The sequence below is a fragment of the Halyomorpha halys genome, unplaced genomic scaffold (genome assembly GCF_000696795.3).
Source record: "Halyomorpha halys isolate HHAL.00 unplaced genomic scaffold, Hhal_1.1 Scaffold360.1, whole genome shotgun sequence".
Classification (NCBI taxonomy): Eukaryota; Metazoa; Arthropoda; class Insecta; order Hemiptera; family Pentatomidae; genus Halyomorpha; species Halyomorpha halys.
In genome coordinates, this window is record NW_027110685.1 from 240,595 (window position 1) to 260,969 (window position 20,375).

Genomic DNA, 20,375 nt, shown 5'->3' on the forward strand with positions numbered 1-20,375 from the left:
ATCCTCTACACCGTCTATACAGCTGACATTCCAACCAATCCTAACACTATCCTCACCACGTATGCCGATGACACATGTGTGCTTGCTGTTAATAATAACTCATTAATTGTTTCCCAAAATCTCCAATCTTATATCACAGCCCCCGAAGATTGGTGTCGTAATTGGAGCATTAAGATAAATTCCAACAAATCCTATCAAATCACCTTTACCCTTCGCCGTAAACCTACTGACTGCCCTACAGTTTCATTTAATGATGTTACTCTTACCCCTGTCGAATGGATCTGCTACCTTGAACTACATTTGGACAAACGATTAACCTGGAATCCTCACACCAGACTGAAAAGACAGGAAACTTCTAGTCGATTTCGACTATTACAGCACTTACTAGACAAACGGTCTAAACTTCCAACTCATTACAAAGACTGATCTACATGACTGTAATAAGGCCAATCTGGACATATGGAGTTGAACTTTGTGGCTCCACTAAACCTTTGAATTCCTCTCGTATTCAATCCTTACAATCCAAAATCCTTAATGCTCCTTACTTTGTCACAAATAAAATCATATATAAAGACCTTAATGTTCCTTATGTAACCGATCTAGCCCGAACCAGATATCACTCCTTCCATTATAAACTCTCTAACCTCTCAAACCCCCTAGTTTCAAATCTTGCATCCTCTTCCATTCCTGACAATCCTCCGAGGCGCCTGAAAAGAAGATGGCCACAAGACCAGCTAATGTAAAATGTCATTAGAGTGCTACCAATGGGTAGTTTCTCTACACACCTGTAACACTCCAATTTAACTTAGATCAGATTTACTAAATGTATTATAATGTACATTTGTAAATAGCAATAAATATATATATATATAATCTTTACACTTTATTGAGAATGGTTATTATTGTTTATATAAAATTAATTTTATCCAATATTAGTTTCGAAACAATTTATATTTCTTTATAAGTCTGATGTCACAGCCAATTTGGGCATCCTCAAGGACATTCTTAATACAATTTTAGAACCACATAAATTTTCAAAAACTTTATGCCCAGTTGATTAATATCAGTCCACAATTACCCTATTTTGCCAATTCTTCATTTTAAATTAAAATTTATAATCATAGTTAATTTTCACTATTATAATTTACCACAATATTTTTTAGTACTACTGTTCATAATGTAAGGCATTCAAAGGGCTTTAATGTTCCTTTTCCTCAAAATAGTCATACTTATTATTCTTCTATTAATACAATTCAAAGGGAATCAAACTGTTTGTTGTTTTTTTTAATCATTATATACTATAGAACAAAAATAGAATTTTAAGTTGATTTTTAATTACTGTCCAATTAATTTTTAGTAATAAAAATATTTTGAAGTCATAATTCATTATTTAAATAAAATAAATGTTTTATAGTCTCAAAACAATTTATATTTCTTTATAAGTCTGACGTTTCGGCCAATTTGGCCATCCTCAAGGACAATTTTAAAACACTTCATGCAGGCTATTCTGCCCAGGTTATTAATCTCAGTCCACAATACCCTATTTTGTCAATTCTTCATATTAAATTAAAAATTAAAATTTTTAATCACTGTTAATTTTCACTACTATAATTTATAAAAATATTGTTGTGGTAAACTATATTATAATGAAAATTTTTAATGATTTAAAAAAAAAAAATCATAATCAACAATTTGATTCCCTTTGAATTCTATTAATAGAAGAATAATAAGTATGACTATTTTGAGTAAAAGGAACATTAAAGCCCTTTGAATGCCTCACATTATGAACAGTAGTACTAAAACATATTGTGGTAAATTATAATAGTGAAAATTAACTGTGATTAAAAGTTTTAATTTAAAATGAAAAATTGACAAAATAGGGTAATATTAATCACCTGGGCATAAAGTTTTTGAAAATTTATGCGGTTCTAAAATTGTATTAAGATTGTCATTGAGGATCCCCAAATTGGCTGTGACATCAGACTTATAAAGAAATATAAATTGTTTTGAAACAATATTGCATAAAATTATAATTATTCACTTTATGTCATTCTGTTTACAATTTCTTTTTTATGTTTTATATTTATTGGTTGTTATCTTGTTCTGTTCTCAGCCCTGATGAAGGCTAGAAACTCTAGTCGAAACGTTGGCACAATTAAATAAGTTACATTAACTTATTTGTGTTTCATTTTGACCACATTCCCAACCATCTTCTCCTCATACAAGTCTTCCACAGTCAACTATCTCTCTTAATTATTAATTGGATAAAATTAATTTTATATAAACAATAATAACCAGTCTCAAGAAAGTGTAAAGATTATATATAAAGTAATAATTCACGTTTCTTATTATATTAACTGTTTTATAAGTTCATTCCATTTGTTTCTTAAATTATTGAATTTTTAAGAGTGTTTTGAATTACCTATGTTTTATTATTTATCACAGTAAAAACCAGTTAATTTAATATTAATATGATAAAAATAGACTTTTTTTAGGAAATGTACAATACCAATGGTATAAAGTAGAATTTCGGTGAGTAGATTTTAGCGAAAAGTTATTTTATTATCCTACACACAAACCTTAAGTTGGTAATTTCAGTTTGATACAACTTTTCGTTTTCAAGTTAGATTGTTCAAATAAGACTTAGAGATCATTTTTCTAGGTTCGGTTATTTGGACTCAGAGAAACATGTATTTCCATTAAAAACTCACTTTAAAATTTTTCACGATCGTAATATTTCCGAATATCATATATTTTATAAATAAGTAAGTGGAAGTAAAAATTAAAGAGCTAAATTGTGAAATTAATTTAAAAGTTTTTGATGCTGAAAGGAGAACTTAAGTATTTAGTAACAAAACAACAGTTATCACTTCATATATATAATATATATATATTTAATTAAAAATTACATTAATGAAAATTTTTTCTCATTAGTGTTATTTTCTGAAAACAAAATATAATCCTTCAATGAACAGAACTTAATAGAGAAAAATAAATTAATGAGGAAATGTTCGATTTATAGTAATCAAGTACAGAAAATGAAATATCAGTAAAAGAAGATTAAGTATGTACAAATAAGATTAAAAAAAAAAATATATACACTTTTATAATTCATAAATAATAAATAGTAACTGAAATTAAAACCATCTGTATATATATATATATAACAAATATAACTTTCTGTACCTTTTTTATTTATTTTTTAATGACTAGAATAAAAAAAAAAAATTAAAAAGAGAGGTCTTTAACTAAAATATAAAAATAAACAATTCACTTGTACTATACAATTTGGTTGATAAAAGATCTCTGAATAAAAGAAAATCTTGGAATTGTGCTCTTGTTATTACAAGAATTGTTAGGAGGAAGTTGAGGTGACGAGGTGGCGAATCCTGAAGAAGGAGATTGATATTCAGTAGGCAAAGGATACTTTCGTGGTCTGCCACGACCCCGTTTGACTATAGGTGGTGGAGGATCACTAGTGGGCGCTAGTTCTGTAACAGAATGGAATCGACGCTCATTCCCAACTGATATGGATTCTTCTTTTATCAATACTGGTTCGTCCTTAACTCCAAAATGTTGTAATATCTTGGCAGACATTGGCTCTAGTTTTATTTCGCACGGTTCACATTTTATAAGAACTGGTGGGACTACTGGACGAGATTCTTCTTGTTTTTTCATTCTCTTCCTTCTTCTTCTAAGAGGAATTTCTGGCCAGTGATAAGGTTCACTTTTTATATAGGTCTTATCATTAACCTCAGTACTCTGCGGTTCATAACATGTTACAATCTCACTAGCTTGTTCATGACAAGATGAGGAGTAATCCATATACTCCATCCATGACGTGTCAGAATTATACTGATTAATGATTGCTTCCAGAGGAACCGTGAGACCTGGTTGTAAATAAATGTCCATTCCTCGTGGATTGTCCATCAAGGCAGGATTTACAGCCAAACAAGGACCAGGACTAACTTGTAAGGTTGATGTTTCACCACAAGCCACCCTCGCTATAGCAGCAGCAAAAACATCTCCATTGGGATCGATTGGCAACGAATTTGAATTACTCATAAATGAATTTAGACGATATTCAGAAGTAGATGACGATGTTTCGACAGTATCAGGCAATGATGACCTAGACTCTTCTTCATAAGAAAAATCTGAAGATTTCGAACATTCTCTCAAAGGCCTTCTGAGAAAATTTGACATTACAGCCAAAGTTGAAGCATGACATCTAGGGCTCTTCCGGGCTCTACCATCATCTATTTTCCTTCGACCTCTTCTTCTACCAAATCCTTGTACTCTTTTACCAGATAATAACTTTAACCTCTCTGCTACAGGGTATTCAAAGGGAAGAAGGACCTTTGGATAATCATGATGGTAAGGATAGTGATATTCATTTTTCCCATCATCTTGTCTTTTATAAGTTTCTATCCAAGGTTCCTTTTTTGGAGGGTTCTCAAAAGAGAAAGTAATACTATTTAAGGTAATATTGGTATCAGCGCAATCTTCTGTAATATCTTCTTCAGACTCGGATACAGAATCATGATCACACCTGAAAAAAAAAAAAAAATTGTTACACAAAGTCATATAACAACTTAAGATTAATCATATTCTAAATTAATGAAAATTATTAGAAATTACACGACATAATTCCAACCTATCTTAATACTTTAGCCATATCCAGAAATTAAAAATTAAGGTCGCATACCTATACAATTAAGTGAACCTACATAAAACATTTTTAAATTAGGAAGAAGATGATCAGCTGTCAAAGAGAACCAAAATAGTTGTTAATTCTCATTTGACAACACCCGTAACCATCTTCTTCATAATTTGAAATTATATGGTTAATTATTTATATATATAATAAAACATTTTTGGACAAATAACACCAAGATGGTTTGGACATGCGATCAGGTAAGATCTAAATGGAAGAAAGAAAAAGATCTCTGACTTTATAAAAAGAAAAAAAAATAGTATGAAAACAAAACCCAATAAAAATAATTCAGATAATAGAATTTCGGTGAATAAGATGGGTGTGTAAAGTTCTCGGTCTTAGTAACAAACAGATCCCTGAAATGTCAATACCAAACCAAAGAGTAAACGTCTAGGTTTAGAACAAAACATAGGTGAGAGGATTGTGTCAAGACTGTACTCGCAGATTTTGGTTGAGTTGGCATTAAACCTTTGGATTATTAAGCCTGTATTATGATTATGAAAACAGAAAGTGATTTGTTGCACAGAAGAGCACTCATTGATGGTGATATACAAGAGATTCCTAGAATGTTTTGGCTTATTACTTACTTATAACATTAAATAGTTGTTAAACTAAAATTATAATTGGATAACTTTAAGATTTAATCCTTTCAGTTTTGTTTTTTTTTATTTGTAAAAACAAAGATACATTTATGAAATTACATTAAATTTTCCCTTCAACTATCTGTAAAATAAATATTTCATATATATATAGTGGATTTGAGAAAAAAATGCAGCTCACAATTAATGAAGTTTGCAGTAACTATTATTTAGAAATTTATTGAAAAAAATTATTAATAGGTTTGGACCGTGGTTTATACTCACGTCAATGTAGGAGGAGATGACAAGGAGTCGGAGTCCATATCTTTGGTAAAAGGTGATCCATCTTCATCACTGTCAGGCACCATTTTTTTTATCTTGGGGAGCTCTTCTTCTTCCGAACTAGATGTTTCCGAGTCAGCACTATCACTCGATTCATCAGGACTCGTGTACTCTATCTTTTTAGCTTCTCTCCGAGCTGAATCACCAAACATGAAGCTTTCGGCCTCATCACTTAAAACAGACAATTGAGATTTTCTTACTTTCTTGAACCTGACAACTACTGGCTCTTTACTTTTTTCCGCATTTTTAGACAAAGGCTGTTGGGCCTCCCTACTACACTCTCCTTCGTCGGAACAACTGTCATTTTCAATTTCATCGTTGACCCTTGATTCTAATTGTTTTTGGTTTACAAAATATTCCGAAGATCTCAATTTTGAATTTAAAACCTCAACCCTGTAATAGGATTTATTGTCTTCAATAAGTTTTTCTTCTACTGACAACCTCTTCCTTGAAATCCTGTTTTGCCTGGCCAGCGCAGAGTTTTTAGGCTGTCTCCTGTATGACTTTTCCTTTCTATCCGTATCATCACTCGATTCTTCTTTAGTAAAGAAATCATCATCATCATCTTCATCTTCATCTTGACTGGCATCACTTTTGTCGTAATTACTTCTGTCAGAAGAAAAGAAACCATTGTAAAGTCCCTGAAAATAAAAGAGAAATATTAAATTTATTTTTTGTGCCTCAAAATGAAAAAAATAAATAACTTGGTAAACAACATATTTCTTCAAAGATCATGAATTTTTACTGTGCTTACTGCTCTAACATGAAATTTTTGAATAGAAAATATGACATATTTTGTTAATGTAATAAGTTATAATAATTTAATCAGCAGTTATTTCTTAAGTAAAATTTCTTTTCTTTTCCTTTTTTTTTGAACCCATAAGAACAGAATTATGAACAATTATTTTTACATTATGATTACTTTTTATTTATTTATCAAATGTATTAAAATTTTTAAACTTCAAGAACAATTTCATGATTTAATAAAAACTTTTCAATAAAATTCAATGCAAGGTTTTTTTTTAACACATGGAATATTGTTTGTGAAAACCTAAAATAATTATTTCGTGTCAGAGACAAGTCCTTGAACCAGGTCCATTCTATTTTTATGAGGGCAAAAAAACGCAATAAGGAGCAGGGTAGTTCAGTTAGCAAGGCACTGTTCTTCTATCTCCCAGGGCCGTGTTCGAGGCTGGTTGTGATAGATAATAATAATTGCAAATAATGAAAACTTAATCTTCCCATGCTGGTTAGAATAGGATGGCAACTTGTAGGACAACCCACCCCCTCTCTTTGTATGTCAGAAATTATAAGAACAAACAAACCACGTTCTGAACCGAAGACCCTTCACATGTTCCAGTGGAGAAGGATTTATATATTTTTTAATACAAAGTAACAAAAATGATAATAATACTGTACAAATATAAAACAATAAAAAAAAGTGTAATTTTATTGATGATCAAAGTCAAAAATAAAATTAACTCGCCGTTTTTGAAGAAAAAGATCAAAACCATACCTAAACACATTATAACATGTTTTGAAAGTATAAAAAGTTATATTGTATTTCTCTAAGATCAAAATATAATTTATATAATTACTTAAAAAAGAAAATTGGTATCATTAGATCCATTTCATAACCAATTATACTTTCAAACCAAACAATTTTCAACCTTTGTATTCAACTAAGATGACTAAGATTAACATGTCATCATATTATTTAAAGTAATAGGTACCTAAAACTTAACTATTTTAATATTATCAAAGATAATTTACCCCCTTATTGATATTTGAGCGAGGAATATGACCATTCATAGTAACTACGGGTAACTCCAGGCTTGGTTTCTCAAATATTTCACTCGGTGGAGATTTCACTATCTTTAATGTTTTCTTTAAACAGCCCATGTCACTGAAAAAAAATATCAAACTTAAAAAGGTATATATATATATTTGCTGATATTAAAATATATTTGGATAAAGAATTCTTTAAATAATACAAACAGAATGTTATTATAATTATTCTTTAGCAGTTAATAATGAAAACCGAAATAAGTTTATTTTATTCTGATAAAGGGAGACTCGAGGATTCTACTTCTAAAAAAAAAATAGACTCACTCTAAGTCACAATAGTTGAAGATGGATTCCAATTGTGGGTATTGTATTGGTGGGTATGGACCATGCTGGCAAGACCTTGCATGGTCGGTGAGATCATTGAAGTAAGCTCCACAGACCTTAAAAACAGTACATTCACTGTCTTTGATTTAATAAAAAGGTAACAATTATACCCCCCAAAAAAAATGAAATAATGTAAGAGGTTAAAACCTGAATAATAAAAAAAAAACGATTAAAATAATTAAATGCACTCCAGAAATGAAAGTTGTGAAGAAGAAAATCTCTGATTAGTTTAACAACCATTATACTAAATTACAAAATTTAAAAATCGTTAGAGTAAATTTTAAAATAAATAGAATATTCTGGCAGTAGAATAAAAATTTTGACAATATCCCTTTAACCAAAAATATACTTCGAAATTTTTAAATATGATAATAATATTATAAATGACCATAACATTAAACTTGTTGAAGATGACAGAACAACAAATACATACCTGACAGTATCCTTTTTCTTCATCCTTACCACGACGCACATCCCTTCCAATCTTCTCCGATTTCCTTGACATCCTAGAAAAAACTTATCTCCAGTGAAATGTTCCATGACAGAAAATAAATACAATGTAATAACTATGAAGATGAAAAGTTAGGCCAGGAATATTCAAATGTTTTTCAAATTGGAACACATTAATATATTATATTCATTTCATTACTTATGGTTAATGGAATTCACACAATCTCTGAAAAAACATTAAAAATTGATTTTATTTGATTGACATGCATTAATCAAAACCCATTCCTCGGAATGAGGACAATAAAAGCAGCAAAAGGTTCTCTGCATAAAAAAACAGAAATTTTATTCATTTTTTTCGATACCTTATTCTTAATGCATTTCTTTTTTCAAAGTATGATACAAAAAAAAATATATATATACTTATATAAATTTATCACCTTTGTCAGTCATGCCTGTGGATAAGGTAGCCACAGAATCATCTTAAGAGAAGACAGAATGGTCAGGAACACGATGCTAAATCAAATTAGCTGTCCTCATATCTTCATATAATCAGATAAGGTAAAGATCCTGAAAATAAATTTTGCACAATTAAAAAAACATGATTCTTCGCTTGAGCTGTGATACCTCATAAGTCCAAAATTTTTAATTTTAAATAGAATAAGATAATTATAAATAAGAATAAGAACACACCATTATAGGGACCTTTCAAAAGAATTTTTGAAGTCAGAAAAATTATATAGGTATTCAATAATACAGTCGAAAATGTTAGCCTGTGAACAGACTACTGCATTAGACATCACAAAAAGGTTTCGATAAGAGAGAGCAAGGAAGAATCACTATGGGTAATCAGTAGAGCCAAGATGACAATGATGATTCTCGAGCACAATTGGCAAGGGGCTAAGAGATGAAGTTTAGGAATGGAGGGATCAAACCACAGACATCAAGGGAATAAAAAATTCTGGTGAAATGAAGCATCAGGTCTGCATAGATAATAAATCCACAGTAGGAGCGGATGAACGGTCAGTTCTTACAGGGAACTGTGAGACCAACGATGATTCTGGCAGTATCAAGTAAAAGAAAAGAAGTGGGTTTAGAAAAAGATAAATTCAAAACTCACATGTTCCAAAATGAGTAAACGTAAATGTACTGATCTATCACAGTAGTCAAACCGGAAAAATCAAAAGAACCAACTTTGCCTTAGTTCTCTCAAGAAACTGCAAGGTGAAATATTCATAACTAAAAATAATGACCAGAGGTGTTTCTATAATCATAATTGATTTTTGTGTGAATCAGTTAATTTCTGTCTTTTAGTTTATTTTAAGTAAAGGTAATATATAACATACTTATATAAAATACTCACGAGTTTTACAACTAATTATGTTCGTGTTTGACAAAAATGATTTTCTATAAAGGCAGAGGGATGATGTGGCTTGATGGTGCACAAACTAGTTGAAGTTCCACTTCCTAGTGATCCGCTACAATCTAATGGTTACTACCACATGTCTCTAGAATGATGCATTTATTTTTTTTAATTTAAATAGTTAAAAAAAACAGGTTAATGATTTTTTCAGACTTAACAGGTTTCACTGCATGAGCGATGAAATGTAATATTAAAAGCTTAATTTAATAACCAATAAGTTCATATTAACTAGAATCATGCCACATACAATTTTGAAATATCATACTGAACTAAGTATCTGTTAATCTGAAACGGAATTGATAAAAAATGGTAAATCAAGAGGAAATGGTAACATAAAAATCAAACCAAAAGTTTCTTCTTCAAATTCACCAAAAATTTGAAAAGAAGGATGAATAATAAACATAGTCATCAAATATATAGTCCACAAACAAATTTATAAATATAATAATTGTTTAATCTAGTTGTGAACTACTTCACTATATTTAGGATAACTGTCTATAGTATTTAGCTCATAATATTAAAGGTACTTCAATTCCCATTATACTGTTTATAAAATGAGTGATTTGTTTTACTGTTTTGTTAACGTTTTAAGCTTTCACTAAATCCACAAGTTCTGATATGTAAACTTCTCTTTTGTTTCTTTATTAAATACTTGGAGTAAAATCATACAAGAAAATATATGATTTCCATTTAATGAAGTCTCTATCCACACTTTGTATAGTAATTAACACATCTCTTGATGGTTATGTTTAGGAATCTCACTCTAAACTGTCATCATGAGTTAAAGTGGCAGAATTGAGACCAACATAAAATTATCAGAAGTAATCAACAGCAAAAACACCAAACAATAATTTAAAAATATAATGTCACTGAAAGATTACATCCTAAAATCAAAATGGTACAATGAATGGGAAATTCCACTAATTTAAACACAACACACTTATGTAGATACCAAGCATTTTTAAGATATTGAAATAAATTCAACATTAGATAAAAATGAAATGATACTATAGAAAGTTCTAGTTATAATAACATTAAAGTTCAAGACATAATTAAAAAGTATCAAGAAGTATTATTCATTAATGAATTTAATCCTGAACAATACATAAATTTCATAATACACACCCAAAAGTTACTTAAACACTTGTAATTAGGTCATTGCCAACTTAAATGTTTTGATTTATACTAAATGTAATTTATAAGTTACTTAAATTGTTTAAATCATATAGAAAACTTTACATTATAAGCAGTGTCAATGTAAAAGAATCAAAAATGTAAGTACGAATACCCAATCCCAATACTAAATAAATAAAAATTTTCTAAAGCATTAAATAAGAAGAAGGGAATTTTTCCTGGCAAAAAGTTATATCTTCCGTTAATAAGTATAACTAAAAAAACACTAGAAATTAGGTTTACATTAAAACATTGCAGAGCAGGAGAATTACATCAGCACATTAACAGGTTGTATGCAGGAAGAAAAAAATTGTTTCTTAGTTAAGTAATTATGAAGTAAAACCGTACCTGTAAAGTAAAGCCCAAAATAATAAGATCCTGATGTGTTCTACAACTGAACTATGAAATCAAGTTTTACTAGATAAATGTAAACAAAAACCAACAATAACATTTAACAATTTAACCTACAACTTCTTCCACAAGACATCTTAAATCTCACGAACGACTAGTTCTTTCAAAACAAGAGATTGAATATGCATTTCGATTTCAAAAGCTTGTTTTTGTAATTATAGACATTCATGCATACAAAAAAGGTCTATGTTTATATTTCATTAATTATTATTGAAATAAAACATAAAAGCCTTTCATGCATATTATTGGTTAACTAACCTAAGGCTTTTACGTTTTGGCGTATTTGATTAAAAGCCAGTTATAGTAAAGATTTTAAATACATGATTTTATTATACTAGCAAACAGTTTAAGTATGGGTACTTACCTTATGCTAGAAATTAAACGACATAATTTCTTATAGGTATGATAGATAGAAAATATTTCCATATGCTTGTAAAGGTTTATTCATGAATATGCTTCTTACTCTTATAAATTAGAAGGTCAATTAAACTTGAAATTCTATTTTGTTTTCAAGCCACATTAGCTAAACTTCACATTGCTGTTATGAATAAGACGAATTAGTATCATTTGGCCATTTAGGATTGAAATTTTTCTTCATTAGTTTCAGAATTGAAGTTTTTGGCATCACCGGCTTTTTAAAGGCTCATGTAAAAAAATTGTTAGAAGAATCTTTAGGAAATCTGTTTTCTTATGTACTAATCTGTAGTATGAACCTATGACATTTTTGAACATAGATGTATCTATGGCCATTTGCAGCCGAGAGAGTTAGGATGCCAACTTTGATTACCTCGCGAATTCAGCGACGCCAATTCGAATCTGATCTGGGGATGTAGAATTTTATTTTTTGGCGTTCCCACGAAATAAAAACTGGATCCTCTACTACATTCAGAATAGGATAATAATCCTAGCCCCCCTCTGTATGTCAGAAATTATCAGGAAAGGGGTCATAAAAAAAACCATTGGTGTACCCCAAACTCAAATATTAGCTTAATTTCTAGTTTATATGAAGTGCTAAATGTTCGGCCTCTTTAGTTATCTCCTTGTTCCAGATGCCATCTTAGATGAGGCTATTACCTCAAGGTAGTGGAATAGCGGTATCTTTCTTTCATTCTCCTCCGTTTTATTCTAGAAAAGTAAAGTGTTTGGATAACAAGTAGATAGTTTTAAACAACCCCAGAGAATAACAAAGGTCAAGGTTCTAGAAAAAAACCCACCCACGTGAGATCCTGATTTCTCCCAACTCCTCGATTAGGGATGGAATAATCACCTTACTTACTTTATCTACTCATGTTAATTACCTAACCTTGGTGTCATTCTACCTTATTGTTTCCTTCGCATATCCTTACACCAGCCTTTCCACCATGGGCCTTCAGGAGAACTGTTGCAACGAGATAACGGGCCCTTTCTGTCGAGCAAATCATTCATAGAGGAGTCTTATAGATTCAGGGCTGGAAACAGACTGTCAAAACGAAAATTAATTGTAAAGGAAATCGACACGAGACTAATAAACTGGAACATTAAGACATTAACAGGAAAAGAAGTCCAACTATTGGAAGTAATTCAACGGTACAAAGTCGATTTTCTGGGTATCTATAAAGTAAAAATGAAAAGAACTGAGAAATGAATATGTTTAGCTATAATCCTAGAAACCCTAGAAGAAACTGCGCCACAAAAGGAGTCGTCTTAATTTGATTCCAGCAATGTTAATAAAACAGGAAGATTAAGAGCCTGTATCTTCACGGATTATAGTATCAAATAAACAACTTACTGTGTAAAAGACATCAATAATTCAAGTATATGGAACAACTGAAGAAAATGGAATCATGGAGGAGATGTATTGTGCAAAGATCCCTCAATAAATGTAGAGAAAGATAAGGGAAGGCCTTGAACAAGTATTTTACAACGTAATACCAGGGTATGATCATAAGTGGCAATAAAACTAAGTAAAGACAAGAATCCTACTATTTTAGGTGGACAAAAAGTATTGTCAACGATATTTATTCAGCAAAAACTGTAAAAACTCGGGTATCATTTAAGGTCTGAATCCCACATAAGTGTGAGTGCAGCTAATCAATATTACGTCCAGGGATTTTTTTTTAACTCATAGCTCCATTCAAACCCATTTCTTCCTTTAATTAAATCTTCTTCACCTTCCATTTCTATAACGAAAATGGATTCCCGAGATTTGTTACGCTTATTGGGAGTCGGTACTTTTATTATCTTTTTCTTGAGTTCCAGTTAATGGAAGCTCCTTTTCTTGAGTTCCAGTTTATGGAAACTCCTTTTCTTGAATATGCTTAATAATTTAGTTCAGAAATGTCTTCGTCCAAATCATAATTATAGTCGATATCGAAATCGCTCTCATCACCGCTTTATTTTCCTAACAGATCATTCTCACCTTAAAAAAATATCACACAAATTTCCTCGAGGTTCTCTAATACCTGTCGGCTCATTGTTAAACATATCTAAAGTAATGAAAAGAAAGAGAAAATCTGTAAACTAATTATGCGTTTACATTTAGGGTTATTCTTCAAAAGAGTTTTGTTCCTTATGAGGTAGTTTTCCTCTCTACGATGCTATTTTTAGAAAGAAAATCAAAATAATAGACTAATAACTGCTCAGGTATCTTGTAATATACTACCTACATGGTTAGAAAGTTCACGAAAAGAGATTCAATCTGTAATCCAAAGGAAATGGTCGAAAAGGTTCGTTTCGGATCGAAAACAGGGCAAAAGATAAAATCCCAATATCAAATGGAAACTGGTATCGCAATTATTACACAAAAAGTATCGATACTACATTATAACCGCCCTACTGAAGTCTCATATCGATTGAAAGAGTAGTAAAAAAGTATTCCACGCTACTTGTTTTCATGGAAACTCGCATTTTCTGTACAAATCAATAGGAAATTTGGTTCAACCATAATTCCTAAACTGGAAATGGATAAGTTTTGATCAGAAAACGTGGTATTTAAGAAATTAAAAAGTCCATTTTGACTGTAAACACTTCTAACTTTGAAGCAAAATATTTACCAATAAGCAAAATAAATGAATTAATTTTCCTGCATTAAGAAACAACCAGAAATATGTTTTCTTCATTTTTCCTATGCAATTACAAATTACAATAACACAAGTCTCATTTCAAAATTGGTAGTTCTTACCCAGGCCTAAATATAAGAAACCAGTTTCCTTTCTAAACTAGATGTTAGGAAATTTATTAAAGATATTATCATTCATTAAGTTGAACAGATCAATTGAAAGCAAAAGGTTTAAGCTGAATCTCAAGGAAAAAAAATCAAACTAGGCATCAAGCTTGATAAAATTTAGTGTACATTCAAACAACACTGAAACAAGTAACTGGTATTCTCTCAATAAGTTCCTTAAAGTGTTATCACTTAAATAGGACAAAAATAAACCAAACAAACCCATTTCAAATATATATTAAATGTATCAGAAAAACACCAATATTTGTTGCTAAAATGAAAAGTCAACAGTATACTTCACTGCATGGATTGGATAGTAGATCTGATATGAAAAATTTTATTTTATTTTGAAATGCACTTGTTCCTAAACTATTAGGGTTGTCAAAAGTCGACAGTACATTCTATGGAATATGTCAAATAAAAATAAAGTAATTCTATTGTTTGGTCAAATCAAATTATTCAAGCAAAGAGGCAATATTATAATAGTGTAAAAGAAAAATTCATCCTTGTTCTTGAAAACAAGTTATGATTAAACGAAACAAAATATTTTCTTTATATTAACAAAAAAAACAAGAATTATTACAAATTTACCTGCACTTTAACTACTGCAGTCAAAGATGTAAAATGAATTAGTCTCTAATTAATTTCTGAATGATGGTGTTTTTTAAACAGTAAGAATCAATAACTACTAAAAACTTGCCAAAAACTAAGACTTGCTTAGACCTAATGGATAGGATTAGGGTTAGTTTTCAAGTTGACTGGTTATCAAGACTACAGTGAATTAAATAAGTGAAGATAACTACTTGTAATTGACTGCATTAGTATTGTTTATAAACAAAAAAGTAACTTGAAAACAAATAATTATAGATTCGGGTATTTACTGAGTTCATACATTGTGAAATAACTCATCTTAGAATTAATAATAAACTTATGATAAATGAAAAGAAAAGAAGTTAATTCTAAAATTAAAAATTGCAAAAGTGTTTTTCTTATATTTGACATCATTATTACGTATATGATAAAAAATAACATATTTTCATACAAAATAGGAACAGCAGAAGAGCAATCTTAAAAGTCTAAAGCTCCATAGTTAATAAATAAATATATTTTTCTCTCATTTGGTAAAAGACATCATGGAAGTATACAGTTTAGCCACTACAAATAACTTGACAATTCTATTAAATAGATTTGGAACAAATGTAAAAAATCATTAGTACTAAAAATAATAAAATATATAAAATTACATCTTTTCTTTAAAGCATGTAACCGTTGGATCTATTATACAAAGAAGAAAACAAATAATATATTCACCAAATTACTTTCTTCTTTCTAACTGCTATATTTTATATAAGAGATTCCTCCTTCATTGTACAAAACACTCGTCTCTGATTAACAAATTAATGTGTATTATATATATATATTTTATGTACAAATATTACAAAAGGGAAAATAGTTTTTCTTCTTAAAGATATGTAAATCTAAAATTTACTCTGTACAGCTAACCTAATATAATACAAAACTTAAATACATATATAGTTTCCTTTCTTTTTCATAGATTCATATGTATATATTTATATAAATACATTGTTATAAAATACTGGAAAATAAATACATAATGAAAAAGGGACAACAGAAAACATAAATATTTACAGAGGCATGGCTGCCGTAATAAATTATATATATAAAAAATAACATTAAAAAAATATTAAAAACAAACAAAAAATGTATTTACAATCAACATTTTATGAATAGGTTTACAAAAACTTTAAAAATTGCATATTCTTTACTTATATAAAACAGATTATATCTTGCATTATTGATTATATTGTACCCACACCATTTTATGTTCCTAAGTGACTAGTGGGAAGCTTTCGGGTCAAAATGGATTAAGTTTTTAACAATTTATTTAATGCAGGACCTCCGAGGGGTGAAAGAAAATCTTGGAAGTTGTTTGGTTTTGATGGGAGAGGATTTGGTTGCAGGAGACAATGGAGTCACAGCGGTGAGAAGAGGAGGATATTTTCTCGGTCGTCCACGACCTCTCTTCACTGGAACTAAAGGTGACTCCGCTCCATTGAACGTAGGTAGTTCATGTTTGACTGAACAAGTGAGCTGCTGCAAAACCTCAGGGCACATCGGTTCCAGCTTTATTTCACATGGCTCACATTTTATCATGATAGAAGGTGCCACAGGCGGAGGTTCCTCTTCTTTCTTGATCACTTTCTTTCTGGGTTTTTCTATTGGCCAACCCGTCAAATTTCTCTTCCTCTTTCTCCGCCGTCCACTTATTCCACGACCGTCATCTGAGAAACCGATTAAATCGGAACAATCAGAACCAGAATCTCTATCAGGTTCTAGAAATCGGAAATCCATATCTAAAGAACGTGGAAACTGGTTAGAGTTATGCTGTTGGTTAATTATGGACTCGAGGGGAATCGACAGACCAGGTTTCAAATCTATTCCTATGTCAGGTAAAGGATCCTCTAAGAACATATGACTGACTGGCAAACATGGGCCAGATCCAACGTGCAAGTTTGATGTTTCACCACAGGCTAACCTTGCTAAAGCGATAGCATATACATCACCATTGGGATCAATAGGCAACTGATTACAATCACCATTAATCGACAACACCGTTCGGATCTCGGAAGCAGATGATGAAGACTCTATCGTTTCAGGCAATGAAGATCTCGACTCCTCTTCGTAAGTGAAGTCAGGATTGCTGGTGCATTCCCTGATAGGTCTTCTCCGCATTAGACTAGACATAATGGCAAGAGTTGATGCATGACACCTAGGACTTTTCCTCGGCTTGCTTTCATCCAAAAGTCTAAGGAACCTGTCTCTTCGCTTACCAAAACCTGGACCTTTCTTACCAGCTAATAGCTTAAACCTTTCCGATACTGGATACTCACAAGGCAAAGCAACTTTTGGATAATTATGGTAATGGGGATAGTAAAACATATCTCTCCCTTCTACTCTCCTCTTTAAGGTTTCATTCCAAGGATCATTTTTAGGGGGGTTTTCGAATGTAAAACTAATACTGTCAAGGTTCATATCAGAATCATCTTCTGACACTTCATCTTTGCCCTCTTCGGAGAGATCAACAGCAGAAGGCACTCTACGAGGTGATCTGGAACAGAAAAGTATAGCTGTATAGAAACAATAATACAGAAGAGTATGGATAGGATACTGTCACTATTAGAATATAACAAAGACAGTACAAGTGAGGACTTTTCTATCAAAATTCAATATATTTACTTCTGGAAAGTTATTATTTAAAATGTAACATGGGATCATCAAGTGATTGATATACTTGATAATGGGAAAATTCCACAAAAGGAAAAAAGAAGATAACTGAACAAAACAACAAGTACCATAAAATGATAATAAATAAATAAATCTCAACTGCTACAACCCATGAAGGGTCACAAGTTCAGAACTTTGTAAGGAAGTACTCGTTTTAGAACGGTTATACAAGAAGATTATTTGTTCAAGATCACGCTCAACCGTCAGGATTTCCCAATTAAGGGTACCCACTTTAAGAGGACAGAATAAATAATTATCTACCGGATTCAAATTTGGGCTAAGGAGTTAGTAGCTCAGTGCCTTACTCTCTGAGCTATCCCGCTCCAGTCAACAATAAGATTTGTATAATGATCGTTCAAGATGGCTTCAACAATAAAGAGGGAAAATATATGCCCAATAATAGTCCAATCCCTCAGCTTATAGTGGATGAGGTAGCATCTCATTTAAAAAAAAAATTTTTTATTAAAAATCTGTTTAATGGAAACAAAGATTTCACAATCACGACATTGCAGGCAAGAATTTAGAATTTTTCAAAAAATCTTTTTAAAATTATTAGTGCATAATAAAAACTCTGATGTGTACATACACATACATATAAGCAATATTTTGGTTGACGTAAACACTACTAATAATGTATAAAATTGAACTGTCTACTGAAGTCTCTTATAACTTGCTGTTGATGAAACATAAGTATATTCAGGAAATTTGTGTTTCGCATAAGCAAGTGAAAGTAGTAGATGGAATTTAATAAAACCTAGTTTTGATCGAATCTACACTAATCCATTACATTGAACCATTTTTGAAATATGTGTGGAGGAAAATACACTAGCTTGTACATAAGCAAAAGTCGGGCATGAAATTTGCTAAAATGTAGTATTGAAAAGAAAACAAATCCCTAACCTTCCTCTAAAATGGATGAGCCGTTTTCGAAGTATAGGTGTACCGAGTAAAATATATATGCACACGCATAAGTGAAAGCAGTTAACAGAAACTGATCAAATTTGTACTGGATCCATTTTGAACTAATCTTTAAAGTTCAGCTAAATTGGATGAGCGGATTTTAAAAAAATTATATGCAACAAGGAACATAGCTTTACACAAGCATAAATGAAAATAGTAGAGGGATCAGAAAAATTTAATACAGAACTAACCAGCACAAAACCTGTAAATTACAACAAAATCGGAATCAAGGGTTCCGCCAATTATGCCTGTACACAAATTAGACAACAGAGGGAATTAAATTTGTTATGGACATAAAAGCGAGTAAACATTTAATATTCTAAGGACAAATAATTTTTTTTTTCCTGCATTAAGCAAAGCATAACTACTACTATCGGTAGTGAAGAAAAAAAAAAAATCAAAAACGAGAATGTATATACTTGAATAGCCTGATGAAGCTTTACAAACTGGGGCGAAATGTCGAAAATAAATAGTGTTAATTATTTCTCTTTTGACCGCAACCATGACCATCCCCTTCATAATTTGAAATTATACGATCAATTATTTATATATATATACTACAACATGATCTATTTGTTTTTATCAGTTGAAATAACAATCAATGTAGGATATTATAAAATATAATGATAAAACTTACTTCAGCCTAAGAGGAGTGAGTATCACTTGCGGTTGTTGTACATCTTTTATTATACTGTTGTGAAGTGCAGATACTTCACTGTTGGTAACAGGTTTCCGGACTTTCTTTTTAGGGATTACTTCTTCAGCTATGCTGGAACCTTCAGAATCTCTGCTTTCACTAGAATCTGAACTACTTGAGTCTTCATCCTTTTTCAACTCCTTTTTGGTGGATTCACCGAACATGAAGTTCTCGGCTTCATCGCTCAAGAGTGCCAACTGTGACCTCCGCACCTTCTTGAACCTGACGACAACAGGCTCTTTGTCTTGGACTTTGTTTTCTACTGGAGTTGGCTTATGTTGAATATGATCGGGAACGTTTTCAGGAGTGCAGTTACCATTCACGACTCCATCATTCACAACCCTGGCCTCTATATGTTTTTGATTAATAAAGAACTCAGTAGACCTCAATTTGGAGTTTAATACTTCGACCTTATAATAAGACTTGTTATCTTCAATGAGTTTCTCTTCCACAGAAAGCCTTTTTCTGGATAATCTGTTCCTCCGGACAGCACTTGGAGTTTGAGGAGTAGAAGGAACTCGTGGAGGCTGATGCCTCGATCGTAGGTTATGATCTTCAGACTGCTCTACTTTTACAGTTGGTTCGTCCTTCTTCTCTACAGTGCTGCTATTTCCTCCACCACTTCCTCTGATAGAGTTCTTCCGTTTCTCTTGTAATGGAGAGAGCCCATTACTAAGAACCTGGAAGAAAATGATACCTTATAATAGAGAAGAATTAAGCAAGACATATAAAAATGCAATTATTAGGAATATTTAACTATTTTAAAAATCATAACACAATTGAACCTCACTAACATAACCTTGAAGGGACCAGAGAGTAACACTTTAGTGAACAATGGACAAAAACTTGATTTTAATTTAATATCATTATAAACACAAAAAAAATTATTACTAGTTAATATTGTGTAATATGCTCTTTTTTAGTAAATAGTATATTTTGATGTATAAATG

General features: G+C 31.0%; 2 protein-coding genes across 8 annotated transcripts in view; both read right to left on the bottom strand.

Moving 5' to 3' along the window:
- Nucleotides 1-3,173: 3,173 nt before the first annotated feature.
- Nucleotides 3,174-15,313, bottom strand: LOC106681693 (uncharacterized). Of its 6 annotated transcripts, none has more exons than XM_014422150.3 (7): nt 15,054-15,313; nt 8,694-8,823; nt 8,240-8,312; nt 7,747-7,862; nt 7,408-7,540; nt 5,578-6,275; nt 3,174-4,549 (listed from the first exon to the last, which is right to left on the bottom strand). In XM_014422150.3, the coding sequence occupies exons 3-7, from the start codon at nt 8,309-8,311 to the stop codon at nt 3,280-3,282; spliced, it is 2,289 nt and encodes a 762-aa protein (XP_014277636.1). In that variant the 5' UTR covers nt 8,312; nt 8,694-8,823; nt 15,054-15,313; the 3' UTR covers nt 3,174-3,279. The 6 variants fall into 6 exon arrangements, with proteins under 6 accessions (XP_014277636.1, XP_066904916.1, XP_066904917.1 ...); XM_067048815.1 differs by lacking the exons at nt 7,747-7,862; nt 15,054-15,313 and adding exons at nt 9,617-9,761; nt 11,625-11,706; XM_067048816.1 differs by lacking the exons at nt 7,747-7,862; nt 15,054-15,313 and adding exons at nt 9,617-9,761; nt 11,198-11,356.
- A 114-nt stretch (nt 15,314-15,427) lies between these two features.
- The window catches only part of LOC106681694 (protein chiffon), a 20,257-nt gene continuing 15,309 nt past the window's right edge, over nt 15,428-20,375 (bottom strand). For both annotated transcript variants that reach the window (XM_014422152.3, XM_067048813.1), the window contains 2 exons: nt 19,366-20,105; nt 15,428-17,592 (listed from right to left, as the gene is read on the bottom strand). In XM_014422152.3, the coding sequence (XP_014277638.1) occupies nt 16,365-17,592; nt 19,366-20,105 (1,968 nt within the window). In that variant the 3' untranslated portion in view covers nt 15,428-16,364. The remainder of the gene's footprint in view (nt 17,593-19,365; nt 20,106-20,375) is intronic.